Genomic DNA, 14,907 nt, shown 5'->3' on the forward strand with positions numbered 1-14,907 from the left:
AATTTACAGAACTTTCTCCGGTCATACACATTAAAATAATCATGTTTAAATATTAATTTAACTATAAACATAATTTAACCATAAAAGATTGTTCTGTAGAATTAATTTTCACAAATGTCTAATAAATAATAACGCGTAATGTAATGCATATAACAATTTAAGTTTTATACAAATATTTTTGATTTGACTATTGTTATTATCTTTGTTAAAACTGTACTACAGCCGGGTTTTATAAAATTAACTACACCTATTTTATTCGTGTAGTTCTTTATTTAAAGGCTATGATTAAATTAACCGTCTAAATTAAATTCATCGTCTCTGAATTTATTTACCCTAAATTTAATTCAACTCATAGACTACTGTAAGGCAGTAACGTTTTTCCTTAATTTCGTCACAAAAAAAAAAATTAGTTTTTCTCTATTTCTTTATATTTTGAAATACGCACTGACATTTTGAATGGATAGTATAAATAAATAAATGACTATTATTTTAGAGTTGCTTGTATCGTCAGCAATTATTTACCAAAAATTCATCTTTGAAAAAATATCCTTAATTAAAATTACGTAATTTATTTATACAAATATCCTAAATAATTTTTTTTTATTATACCAATAATATTTAGTATTGAATGATGGGAAAAAAGAAAGATGGACTGTAATTTGTCAATGAAATTATTGTTTAGCGAGTAACGAATGAGAAAGTAACTAATGTGTGATGTTTCAATAACGCTGGGCGTGGATAAGTGCTAATGGTGATATGTTGCTATGACTAGGGCCAACAGCGATAAAAGAACCAATACAAACTGATCTACCACTAACAAGAACTTCAATACGTATATTCTAATACGTGTGCAATGCAAAATAATAATTTTATCATGCAGTATTAATGATGATTATTTTTAAATGATAATCATGTGGGCAACCCGAAAGTTACAATTACGTAATAAATATACATATCAATTTTTAAAATGTGGGGTTAATATGCTTTAATTTTATCGGTAAAAAGGAAAACAGTACACATGCATACAAACAAATTAAACTTACCTTAAGTATGTAAGTATATTATTTCCGAATATTTGTTACTTTAAATAAAAAGCTAATACTAAATAATTAATAATAATGAAGTAAAAAAAAAAAACTCACTTGAATATCTGTCTGCTGAGCGTGGGCACTTTGAGAGCTTGAGTAGCGATTCCGGGCGATGAAGGCATTAAGTGTTGAAGGCTGGAAGGAATGTCGACAGGAGATTCTGGTGATTTAGGAGCCGAAGAAGTGGACGTTTTGGAACTAAGGTCTAAAGGTTGCTCGGAAGCAGATGGAGCGAGAGGCATAACCATCGGGGAATCCGATTTTCTTAAGGATTCTGCAGGCGTCAGGTACCACTGTGGAAAGAGAGGATGTCCAGGAAAAAGGGGTCCCGGATGTTTACCGGTTGTGAGGGCCGCTACAGCGGCTATGTTAGCCGCCATCGAGGAGGCTACGGCAGATTCCAGCGTTGTTGTCATAGCCTCAGCAGAGGGCTCACTTTCACCGCCGCTGCTCACACTCCCAGATTCCGAGGTGGGACGCTGAAAACGACGTAGCTATCACTAGTCTTTACAAATAAATTTAATTTGATATTATTTGATTCAATATATAACATCAAATAATTAAAAAAAAAAAAATACATCATAAAATAATGAATAAGACATAATATTTGACTACTGGGAAATATTTTTCTTATGGTAAATTCCATTAAAGGTTTTTTTGAAACTCCATTACTTATTATCCTGCGGTCTGAGTTAAGTCGCTTGTATTTTGTCCGTCCCATTCAGCTATTCCCAGGTAAACGTTTGAGTTTCTGATAGTTCTCTTTTTTTTACATGGTCAGTAATTTTTAAAATTTTCCCGCTTGTCTCTTTTAAACTCCTTATTTATTCTTCTAGCTGTATTTTGTTCCCTTCTTTCTGATGGTAACTTAAGTCAGTTAGCTCTCCTATTCTGCATTGTTTTTATTGATGTTCTATTCTTGTTCAATCTCCTCATTACATCTTTATTTTCTATTCTCTCGCTTTTTCATTGTGTCCGTGTTTCATATTCACATAAATGAACATTTCAAACAACGGTTTACAAAGTGGTTCTTCAAGATTTACTCCACTTCATTATATAGCAACTATTTCTTTATATTAAGTATTTACGTAGCCATTGCTATTCTTATCAATATTTTGTTTTCACGTATTCATTCAGAAGAATGAATACGTGAATTCAAAGTCAATAGAAATTGACTTTGAATTAAGTTCTGTTTTACTTCTTTAAATCTTTCCTTTTTTGTATAAACATTGATCCGCCTATTATCTCCTTCCTCATTACTTTGTTTTCCTAACGTTAATCTCTTCAGCACATTCTGTTTTCTAATTTGAAATTATTTGTTTTGAGTATCATACGATTCATCTTCTAAATAAAATCGTATCATCTGGGAACCTCAAATAATTTATATTCCTTCCTCCAATAATGATTTCTTTATCTCCTAAAACATTGTAAATCATATCTTCAACATATACAGAGTGTATAAAAAAACGATCCGATTTTAAAATCATACAATTATGTAATCACACATGGTCAGCGAATGAAATTTAAACCATTTCAAAGTGTGCGTCCTAGTGTTTCAAATACCGCCTACCAGATTTATCAGCATTTAAACGTACGCTAACCTCAATCTAAACAACATGGTGTTTATGCAACAAAAGGCATTTATGTTTTACAATTTAGCAAGGCAGAGTCCATAATAATGGTTCAGGTTGCTTTTTAGGATTGATCCACCGTCGACTAAGTATATTCGTCGCTGGTTTAAATAATTTAAAGATACAAGGTGTGCATACAAAGTGAAGAATCCAAACGACCGCGTAGTTTAGAGGATAATGTACAACAAATTCAAGAGGCTTTTCAGCGAAGCCCGAAAAAGTCCACTTGTCGCGCTCATATGACTGACGTGTGTTAAGACGACGCTTTCATTTCAGGCCTCACCTATTACAACCGGTACAAGCACTTTGTGTGTGAAAAAAGAAACCGTACAGATTTCTGTGTGCTCTTAGTTGGTATGGAATACGATAGGTTATTACCGTAGTTAACTTTTAGTGATGAAATAACATTTCATTTAAGCGGTTAAGTTTTACGTCACATTTTTCGTATATGGAGGTTCGCACGAAATTGTACAGCAGAGCGAGATTTATCTAAAGTTAATATTTTTTATGCGGATTCGTTTACAGAACACCCTTCATTATTTAATGAAACACAGTAACAAGACGTTCTTATCTTGACATGCTGCAGGACTGACGTTTTCCACCACTAACCGGAGATTATTGAAAAAAAAATCTGTCATTACTATAAGTTATCGAAGAGAAGGATGTCTTAGACAGTTAATTTTAAAAATTTAGTGACTGATTTTAGAAGACGTTTGGTTAAACAAGTTGAAGATACCATTTTAAAATTCTAAAAATAAATTACTAATTTTTTTAAAAATTAGTTATAAAATAGAATAAATTTTATTTCTATACTCATCAAACGCTTGTAAAATTTTCTTGTAGGTAATACCTTTATCGGTAATTTTTTCATTTAATATTCTAAATATGAAATTATTTGCTCTTGTAATAAGCCTAACAATACGCTTTAAAAAAACAAAATATACAGTGTTCAAAAAGTGACTCAACCTTATGGAAAAATGAGTAAGTTACAATAGTTCAAAACGGCCTCCATTAAGCGATTCACTTAATTGAATAACGAGTTGCATGCTCTACAACATATGTAAAGTTTGCAGAGGAATTGCAGCGACACATTGTTCAATTTCACTCTGAAATTCAGGAAGGTATGAGGATGGGTTTTGCAAGCAGCATCCTTGCAGCACAAGAAAAAGTCAGGACGGGATAAATCTGGAGACCGAAGAGGCTACAATCCCTTCAAAATCACTTGCTCATGAATACACTGATCCAAGAAAATAATAGTGTTGTAGGCTGTATGAGCCGTAGCATTGTCCTGCTCAAACTACGTGTATTCTAGCCGGTACTCCCTACGGACACCGTAGGGGGTACCTTGTGACGTTACCGGTCGCACACCACCTCCTCCGTTTCAAGTCCTGAGGGGCTTTAGGAGGTCGTCTTTAGACCCTCTAACTGATTACATCTCACAGCCATCAGTCAGACCTCGGTCGGGATGCCACCGATGTAAATGCCTCGGCAGACATTTGCATTAGTAAGTACATATCAAATTTCGCCTTCACGTAGGCCTCAATCGGACATCTTCACATCCAGTCTAACGTGATTCCCTCCGAACTTACCATAACCGCGGAAGCGCGGACCCCGCGCCTAGTACAGATTTGACAACACCGTTCGTGACTGTGAATGCCTCAGAAAACAAACGAGTTTAAAGTTAAATCAGTGCTACACTCACACCAATCAAAATTGTGTTTTACGTGACATAGAAATTCAGACCTATACTCAAATAAGTCGACCGGTTCAGGTCACCTAACAAGGGGAACGCAACCTTATTCCGGCCCGCGCAGGAGCCGGGGACAAACCCCGCACCAGCACCCGGTCCCATCATGGTGTCTCGCGTGGCATTACCAAATCACGATCAGGACCGCTACCGGCGGAGGGAAGTTACGCCCCCGGTCACACGGGCAAAGCATACCCCGGCAGCGCAGCCACCCCCACCAGCGGGAGTCCGAAATCGAATCACAAATAATACCAATATAATGTGATACGATGCCAATGCGCCTACCTCCAATTAATCCAATGCCTAAGCCGGAAACCTAGCCTCCCGGGATCCTACCACAATCGAGTATCTCGATCAAACTCTCTCTGCAGACCTAAACATCGCAAGGGCGCGAAGAAGACCAGCCACTATAGACCATTCCTCGTGAATCATCCAGTTAATACGGAAATCCAGAAAGGAATGTATTCTCTCAAGTTCTCTTACAGCTTGTGATCGTTCGACCTCGTATCGAAGACAGACGTAGAGCACTTGGTCCACTGTATCATCAGTCCCACAATCCGGGTAATGATTAGAATCCACCAAATGAAACCTAGCCAAACTCGCCCGAAAGGCACCATGCCCGGAGAGAAACTGTGCGATATACCAATTAGGGGAGACACATCTAATCGAACCTAAATTAGACATATATATATACCATGCGTGTAACGAACTGTGGGGGATTCGTCCCACCTGACCTGCCAAGATGCAAGGCCCCGGTCTTCAATTTCCTGCTTTCATTCTGACGTCAATAGGTTATATACCTTTGGAAATGTAGCGTTCCTTACGCTCATTAGCCAACATATCAATTGGTTTGACTCTTGCTATAACACAGACTGCCTCCAGCGAGACTGTTCTGTAACCGCTTATAACAGCCAGCAAGAGGAGTCGCTAAACCCGCAGCAAAATGTCCGCGCAATACCTAAAAGCCATGCGGTTAGCCCAGACAGGCACAGCATACCATAATAGCTTCGTTGACATCTTTGTAAAGGATACGCATGGTACGGTAATTCAACCCCCAATCGCGATGAATGACTCTACGGATTCCATAAAAAACATCAGCCGCCGGTCTGCAGGTATAGTGTTTACTAATTGTTGCACCATCTGTATGTAGCGCTCACTGTTCACTGTGACATGAAAAAATGTTATGAAGTTTCGCCTAAGTGAAATTGCACACCAATACCCACTTTTTGTCCGTGCAGAGGAGACTCGTGCAGCTGATATGGACTTTCCGTATACCAAATGCGTGAATTCTGCAGGTGAACAATACGAATTCTGTAGGGATACATCTTTAAATACTTGCGCGATGACGTGTAGGCATCGCGCAAGGGTGTCTAGTCTGTCCAACTAACAGGATATGCAACTTGCACTTCGATCAAATTTTCTGATGTAGTACTTTCGGTTGACCACTTTTGGCTGCGTCTGCCACACTCCTTGTCTCTTGGAACTTGTCATGGAGGATTTGTTTCGTACATTCACACCATAGTTTTCTGTGAAGGCATTATAGGTCTGGGCATAACTGACAGATTTAATCCATTGGGAGACAATGAATAATCTCTTCTGCATTGTGTAACCTATTTTTCCTCAATAAACCAGCAACAAAAGATGGAAACATTCTTTCGTAAAGTTGTGACACTTTTTGAACGCTGTAGTAAATTCGGTTATGTTTGCTAGTAAATTTATGAATTCCACACGAGTATAAGCGGTTGTAAAAACTTTCAGATCAGTCAAATAAATTCTAATTCAAGGATGTAATGGAAAATTTCGACTGTAATATTTTAGAAAAAAATTTGATAAGAAAGCCGTAGATATTGAATTTAATTAGTATACGTTGAACCTTTATTGTATTTTCATATCCTTTGGGCTCATTTTATATGTTATCTGAGGACCTACTATTGCATTTAATGCTTATTTACTTAAAAAAATTATATATAAATAAATTACACATGTAAGTTTAATTACTGTCTATTTCAATTGTATTATCACTTTGGAATAATCCATGCGTATATTTGATTAATTTAAAATATTTATTAAAAATGAGAAGGTACAGATTACTTACAGGCAACGTTGCCGCATCAGAGCACGCAGTCTTATTCTCCTGGCAGAGGTTACACTTGTCCGAAGGTTCCCAATCTTTGCTTTCCATTGGAATAGATTCGTCCGTTCGACAGGTGCTTAGCACAGTTTCTTGGTATTCTCTCCATTTCGTCCTCCCCATCAACTCCTCTGCAATTCTTTCCAAACCTGAAAAAAAAGAAGAAAATTCGTTAGTCAATATTAATAGATTTTATCAAGACGTTACACATGATAAAGAGAATCATTTGGAAAACCGTTACTGTCAAGGATTGGTTATATTAAATATGTGTTTGTAGTTATATTAACAGTATGGATTGAGGTTTTTCAACTATCATATTTCATCTACCTCAAATGACGTTAAAATACATATAGAAGTTTCTGAAAATCGTAATTAACCAGTGAGAATTTTTATAGAAGATAAGGAAAATTAAATGATGAAGTTGGAGCGAGTTTTCGGCTTTAATATAGTGACAAAATATAAGAATTTAAAGGAGCTTAATTTAACTTAATGAATATTTTTATGACCATCATTTGAGGTTAATTCTTGCTAACTCTTTATTGGCTTAATTAAGCTAACTTTAATATCGATAGAAAGAAAAATAAAAACTGCAGTACATTTTAGATTTTATTGATATAAAAGCTACAATAAAATACTAATTGAATTAAAAAAAAAAATAACTGAAACCACATGCTTTTTTTTAAAATTTTAATGTTTAGAAAATCGGTGCCAAATTACAACCACTATTAATCAACTAACTATTCCTTAAGTTTAAGAGAGTTGAAAATAATATTATACTTAATTAAAGCATCTTCAATGGTCCCATTCCGAAATCTCAGGACTGTAAATATTTGGGTTTTCATTTTGACCGACTTACTTGGACGAAACATATCAAATATAAGCGGAAACAGTTTCCTAAAGTAACAAAAACATCTTAAACCAAGCTTAACACAAAAAAAAAAATGAGGAGTGATGTGATTTTATATTACTTAACCTTGTTAAATACACTACACATCCATATTAATAGGTCAAGGCCATTGAAATACGATTATTATTCAGCCTTACAATCTATCACAAATATTCTTTTCGTCGTTATAGCTAAATTATTAACAAAATTACATTCAAAGAAAGCATTTAACTATTATAGCAATTTTCATCTCATATGCTTTACGTGCTTTTCAACCAGTACATTAATATGCCCTTTCTGTCAAGAAACTATTTATTTATTTTCAGTCATTATTCAGGATGTGAGAATAAATCTTCAAGTTTTCGTTTTTTTTTGAATTCCTTATAAAAACATGGAATATGTACATAAATATAACATTTTTTTTCATTATATTTTGAATATTGGAAAATATTATGAAATATTAGTGGCATAATTAACGGTTATTGTTTTAATTAAAAAGAATTTGCATTCGTAAAAAACACGTTTGCTCTTTAATACATGTAAAAGTTTGCACGCGTAACACTATTTCTAAGTGGCTTAATATCGTGTTCGTACACGCGTATTATTTTATACTTTCATTATATATTTTTTACTTTAGTTTAAAACTAAAGTATTATTTATAATAATAATATAAAACTATTTATAGTTTATTGGAGGTTTGAAGCACCGGGACTTAATCTTATTATCAACTAAAAGAAGCCCGGCGTAAACTACTGCTTCTTAAATTTACACTTCTATCAGGTGTTTGGTCGCATGGAACATAAATAAAGAGTACCAATACGTAGCAATATAAAGCATGTGACAAGTAGATTCTATTTTTAAACATTATTTAAAATTCTTTTTTATGTATATATATATATTCATACTTATGCAATCAAAACGTGATCGTTTATTTAACATTAAAAAAAATACTAAAACTTTTAAGTAATTAAACAACATTATTCCTGACAACATTAAAGTAAATTTTCCAACTTAATTTCTCTGGTGGTTTACATTGATAAAACGAGTTTAATATTTCTGTATTACATTATACATAACCATCACTTCCGCTTGGATCAACTCAAGGATGTTCCTTAAGAGAGTGCAAGATTATAAGATATTTCATATATTAAATTTAATTGCTTAAATTAATTAATAAATACGAGGAAAAAAGACAATAGATAAATCAGAAAAATTAGAAAAAATCATTCCAGTGTAAAAAAAAAAAAAAAATAAATAAAAATATGGCCAAATACTTTTTCACTGGATTTAAAAAAGTTCACTTTGATGTACATAAGTTTTTTTTTTATTAGATTAGATAAATCTATTAATTTTGTGATTTTTAATAACTCAAATAATTTCTATTTATAGTAAAATAAGAAGTAGATTGATAAGAGCCTAAAACAAAAAATTTTCTCTATTGAATAGAAGAAATAAATATACTCTAGGTTGAGAAATGCTAATCTAGACAAAAAAAAACCCTTTCGGCACGCCGGAAGGCATAGTGCTTTAATAGCCAGTTCTCTAAATAGGGGATAAAAAAATTTCCACCTTAAAGTTAAGAAAAACTTCAAATTTACTCAATACGAAAATTGTTGCATGTGAAAATAAGTTTCAAATATTTAGCATACGACAAGCCCCATCTTACAATTCCAGCAACATTTTGGTCATCCCTTGCCGTAAGGGTTGTTAGTCATATCAAAAATTGTTTCAGATAAAAGTTTTCGTTTAGAGGACTAACGACACTTTTAAGCCGATTCGATACTGTACCTATTAGGGGAGGTATGATTATTTTTTATCTTCGATACCTCATTTTTTCTATTTTTTTTCTGTCTTCACTCATTTGACTGGTTTGATGCAGCTCTCCAAGATTCCCTATCTAGTGCTAGTCGTTTCATTTCAGTATACCCTCTACATCCTACATCACTAACAATTTGTTTTACATATTCCAAACGTGGCCTGCCTACACAATTTTTCCCTTCTACCTGTCCTTTCAATATTAAAGCGACTATTCCAGGATGCCTTAGTATGTGGCCTATAAGTCTGTCTCTTCTTTTAACTATATTTTTCCAAATGCTTCTTTCTTCATCTATTTGCCGCAATACCTCTTCATTTGTCACTTTATCCACCCATCTGATTTTTAACATTCTCCTATAGCACCAAATTTCAAAAGCTTCTAATCTTTTCTTCTCAGATACTCCGATCGTCCAAGTTTCACTTCCATATAAAGCGACACTCCAAACATACACTTTCAAAAATCTTTTCCTGACATTTAAATTAATTTTTGATGTAAACAAATTATGTTTCTTACTGAAGGCTCGTTTAGCTTGTGCTATTCGGCATTTTATATCGCTCCTGCTTCGTCCATCTTTAGTAATTCTACCTCCCAAATAACAAAATTCTTCTACCTCCATAATCTTTTTTCCTTCTATTTTCACATTCAGTGGTCCATCTTTGTTATTGTTATTTCTACTACATTTCATTACTTTTGTTTTGTTCTTGTTTATTTTCATGCGATAGTTCTTGCGTAGGACTTCATGCCATTCATTGTTTCTTCTAAATCCTTTTTACTCTCGGCTAGAATTACTATATCATCAGCAAATCGTAGCATCTTTATCTTTTCACTTTGTACTGTTACTCCGAATCTAAATTATTCTTTAACATCATTAACTGCTAGTTCCATGTAAAGATTAAAAAGTAACGGAGATAGGGAACATCCTTGTCGGACTCCCTTTCTTATTACGGCTTCTTTCTTATGTTCGCCAATTATTATTGTTGCTGTTTGGTTCCTGTACATGTTACCAATTGTTCTTCTATCTCTGTATTTGAACCCTAATTTTTTTAAAATGCTGAATATTTTATTCCAGTCTACGTTATCGAATGCCTTTTCCAGGTCTATAAACGCCAAGTATGTTGGTTTGTTTTTCTTTAATCTTCCTTCTACTATTAATCTGAGGCCTAAAATTGCTTCCCTTGTCCCTATACTTTTCCTGAAACCAAATTGGTCTTCTCCGAACACTTCTTCCACTCTCCTCTCAATTCTTCTGTATTTTGTGATTTTTAATTACTGAACTAATTTATATTTCTAGTAAAAAAAGAGGTAGATTGATAAGGGCCTCAAAAAAAAAATTATATATATAAACTTTATATATATAATATAAACTTTTATATATATATAAACTTTTGAACTGAGGGTGGTTTTGGGGTCTGCGGGATGTGAAACGCGAAGATATGTTGAAATTTTCCGGAAGTCGTATCATGTTACCCATTGAATAGGTAGCTTTCTTATCAAATTTACCTAATTTTTCTTATTAAATGCATAATAATAGAAAGAACTATCCAAAGGTTTAATAACAAAACTTTGTTTATCGAAATGCATAATCTTACAAAAGTAGGGGTTAATAATAATTAAAGTTCTAAAAAATAAAAAAATCAAGTTATGATTTTCGGTACAGCGCTAATAGAGTATTTGTTAACAGAATATTCCCTTACTTAATAATAAATATAACTGCAATATTACTTATTTTCAATAAGGTAGTGAAGAAGTTTCGTTATAACGGTACTAATGGACAAAACAGAGGTGTAAAAAAATCTTCAAGCTCGAAAAGACGCCTTAGAAAAGAACAGTTTACTTCTGTATAACGGTATATATGTCAACAAGATTCAGGACGCCGTTTAAAGACTAGCTGTTTATAGAGTCTGTTTTATTGTTTCTATTAGTAGCAGTTGTTTCTATCTCTGTTACGCTTTCATATTCTCTTTCTTACTATGTTACAAATTTCCGTACCTCACTGTCATTCTATCTCTTTTTTTCTAGTCCTTTGCATCAGAGGTTGGTAGAACTGTTAATAGTATGCGACTGCAACTGCAATATCTGTGTACAGCTGCATTTATTCGTCCTTGTGAACGCAGTTAACTTCCTTTTCCATAACGTGCATCACTAGTTTTGTCTTTTATTTTATTTATCAGCAACGACTACTCTCGTGCTTTTACTACTAAATTATTTATAAATCTTTACAAATAAATAAAACCTTCTTGATTTGATCCCAATAATAAGCTTATAATTACATTGATTTATTTTAATTAATTTTAAATAGTGAAGAAATTCACTTATAACTGCACAAAAAAAAATATCTTTGTATTTTAACAGATAAAAATATACCAATGAATAGAAAAAACTTATTTATAACATAAAGGGAAAATAACCTAGTTAAAATTTTAAAATAGTAATAATATAAAATAATGTTCTAGTTGATTATAATAATTTTGTAAGAAAAAGATGAAAATAATCTATATTTGAGAAATTTCTGAGAAAAATAAAAATGATTTTACAATATAATTTTAGCTTTATATCGAAAACAAAGACGTTTCCAGCTCAATGAAGCTTTAGTTGAGATCCAAAGACCATACAGGAACAAGGCCACGCATCATTTTACTGTCTTTTAACACGTGAGTTGTATATTTACCTACTTGAAAACGTTGAGCATCCTTTACATTTTGTGCAAAGGGCAAAATATAGTATTTGTCATATTTATTAGCAAAAACTGTCGTACACCTACACACGGACACAGAAATAGAGAGAGAGAGAGAGAGAGAGAGTGAGAGAGAGAGAGAGTTAGAGAGAGAGAGCGAGAGAGAGAGAGAGAGAGAGAGAGAGAGAGAGAGAGAGAGAGAGAGAGAGAGAGAGAGAGAGAGCGAGTGAGAGTGATAGGGAGTGAGGGTGAAGGAAGAGGAAAAATACAAGTATAAGAATAAAGATAGGTCCATAATCGTTATTCAGAGAATTTATACTTTATGCAATTAAGTTTTATTAAACATATAATTTGGCAAACCGTTCTAGAATTAATTTTATTCCCAGTTATAAATAATGATGAAAATTTTTCTCAATTTATTTTACAAAACCCTCTATATTTTCCACTCTTAATATTAAAATTTTCAGTTTAAATGTTTTTTCCTTTTTGTATTAAATTCTAAATAAATTTAGCCTGGTATAATTAAAATTATTCATTTTTAAAGAAAGTGTTTAATAACAATTATGTTAGGACGCTTGTTTTCTGTATTCATCTGTTATTCATTAAATATTGCAAGGAAACAACTAAACGACTGACATAAAAATTTGGAATGCAAGTACAACTATTTGGTGTGCATGCAGCAAAAAATTAAAGAAGGTCAACCCTTTACCTATGGACAGCCAGGAGGTGGGGGGGGGGGCTCCGTCCCCTGGATTCCCGTGGTCCAGTTCGGCCCAGTTCCGTAGCCGAATCTGGGGTCACAGGGCTTACCTCAGAGCCACAGGGCTTGCTTCGCTCACCATTATCGCCTTACCAAGGGACCCTATTCCCTGGACTCCCGGTGGGCTCACATCATTTGCTACTCCCGTCTAGCCAGTAGACTCCCTGGAACCTCACATTGTTCGTTATTCTCATGGTTGTGAGAATTATACTGATAAATTACAATTAAAGTATTTAGGCTTTATAGAAACCTGAAAAAGGAACTAAATTACAAAAAAAAAAACACAAAAAAGCAGAATAGTAGTAGTAACTGGTAACTACAGACCTTTAGTGACGAAAAAATCATAATTTATTTCTGTTGATATGGGGACAGTAATATAATAATGAAGTAAAAGGATTAATCTTTTTTCCCTTTAATGAATATCTTTATTTCAAAACTTCAATTCCAAGGGGCCTGGGTTTATGGCTTAAAACTTTCCCTGGGATAACACGAGTATATTCTAAACATTTTGAAGATCGGTTGGTTGGTTCTCGCGTGATGCGAGAACAAACAGACAAACTTTCGTCAAATAAAAGATATATATATATATTTCACTCCCAGTAAAATAGGTAAGATTTTCTGAAGTTGAGAAATTATACCAAACTATTCAGAAATTTGTGCTCTTTCCAAAAAAAAAAATTACAACTATCTGAAAATTAAAAAAAAAAACTTTTTATTGTTTTATTGCAGCAATATTTTATGTACGGTAAAAGCTGTACAGTAAAATAAAGTTAAAACAACAGTTAAAACAGTAATACTGTTTTAATACCTTTAATTACTAAAAATAATAATGAGATATAGTAAAATAGCGTTGTAAGTTACATACGACACAATGTTAGTAGCAGCACCTGAATTGGTGTTAACATGAAATGTGTTTTTCCAGAAATCATAGTTCTTCCTTTACGACTGTATTTTACTGGGAGTGTATATATATATATATATATATATATATATATATATATATATTGCGGGGAGTAAATAGGGAATCATTTACTTGCAGTATATAAGAATACTGCAAGGATATTATTATTTTTTCCTTAACAGTATTCAGTATATGCAATACAGATGATAAAAACTGCTAGTGGAAGAGTGTAATTTCACCTCTATCAGCAGTGAGACGGCTAGTACTATACGGAAATGAAACGTTACCAACCTGGATCCGTTAAAAAAAACACTTAGAACGATCCCCCCCCCCCAAAATAAAACAACAAAGGATAAAGATCGAAATCAAAGAATGTATGGAGAAATAGAAGATATCGAAAAAATGATAAGAAGAAGGAAACTGAAATTCCTGGGTCGTGTGTAAACAATTGACGAAGAGAGACTAAATAAACAAATATTCATCAAACTCTGCGTACAAAGATAAACAATTGGTAATTACAACAAACGAAGAAAGGATTTCAGAACTTAGGGATACAAGAACAGGAAATAGAAAGATACAAAGCTATTCAGGAAAAAATACTGGAAGTTGAGTTTGAAACTTTGAGGAAGGAAAAGAATCACACCAAAGTGAAATGGTTGGAAGAGAAAAAGATTAACCACGCGGAAAAAATGAAAGAATATTGGAGGAAAAGAAAGAGTAATTATATTTACGTGGTCCATAGTGCTAAACCGCAAAAAAAACTTCAGTCGCTTATTTTATAGTCATCTGACTGAAGAATAGCGGTATGAAACGATGATAAAAAAGTAACCAATAAATTGATAACGATACGAAATAGTAGAAAAGTAATAATTAGAATCCTTAATTAATAAATATTTCCAACTCGATACATAATACAAACTCTGTTTAAACTACTATAATTTGAATAAATTTTATTAAATTAATTTAAAAATAAAAATTCAAATATAATTGGACATTCCTTAATGAAACGATACATACTTTCTTCTGTTTGATTACTGAAACCCAAGAAAAATTAATTTGTAGTAAGAAAAAGTATTTTTTAAAATACAGTAACTCTGTTCTAATACTAAAGAATCAAAATTAATGACTTTTAGTTATAAGTCAGGTTAGAATTTTAACAGTTTAATTTATTGTATGGTTAGTACTACTCTGTAGTCTAGTTCCATAACTAGCAGCAACAAGTGATTTTCCGATATTGTCCTAAATGACTTCAATTTTCATATTATCAGGCATA

At 33.1% G+C, this 14,907-nt stretch overlaps 1 protein-coding gene across 2 annotated transcripts in view; it reads right to left on the reverse strand.

Annotated features, from left to right (window-relative positions):
• Eip93F (Ecdysone-induced protein 93F) overlaps positions 1 to 14,907 on the reverse strand; it is a 415,494-nt gene that overhangs the window by 4,726 nt on the left and 395,861 nt on the right. For both annotated transcript variants that reach the window (XM_075353675.1, XM_075353676.1), the window contains exons 2-3: positions 6,562 to 6,746; positions 1,143 to 1,567 (exon numbers count right to left, since the gene is read on the reverse strand). In XM_075353675.1, coding sequence (XP_075209790.1) covers positions 1,143 to 1,567; positions 6,562 to 6,720 — 584 coding nt within the window. In that variant the 5' untranslated portion in view covers positions 6,721 to 6,746. The remainder of the gene's footprint in view (positions 1 to 1,142; positions 1,568 to 6,561; positions 6,747 to 14,907) is intronic.

This window comes from Lycorma delicatula, chromosome 1 (genome assembly GCF_047948215.1).
Source record: "Lycorma delicatula isolate Av1 chromosome 1, ASM4794821v1, whole genome shotgun sequence".
Classification (NCBI taxonomy): domain Eukaryota; kingdom Metazoa; phylum Arthropoda; class Insecta; order Hemiptera; family Fulgoridae; genus Lycorma; species Lycorma delicatula.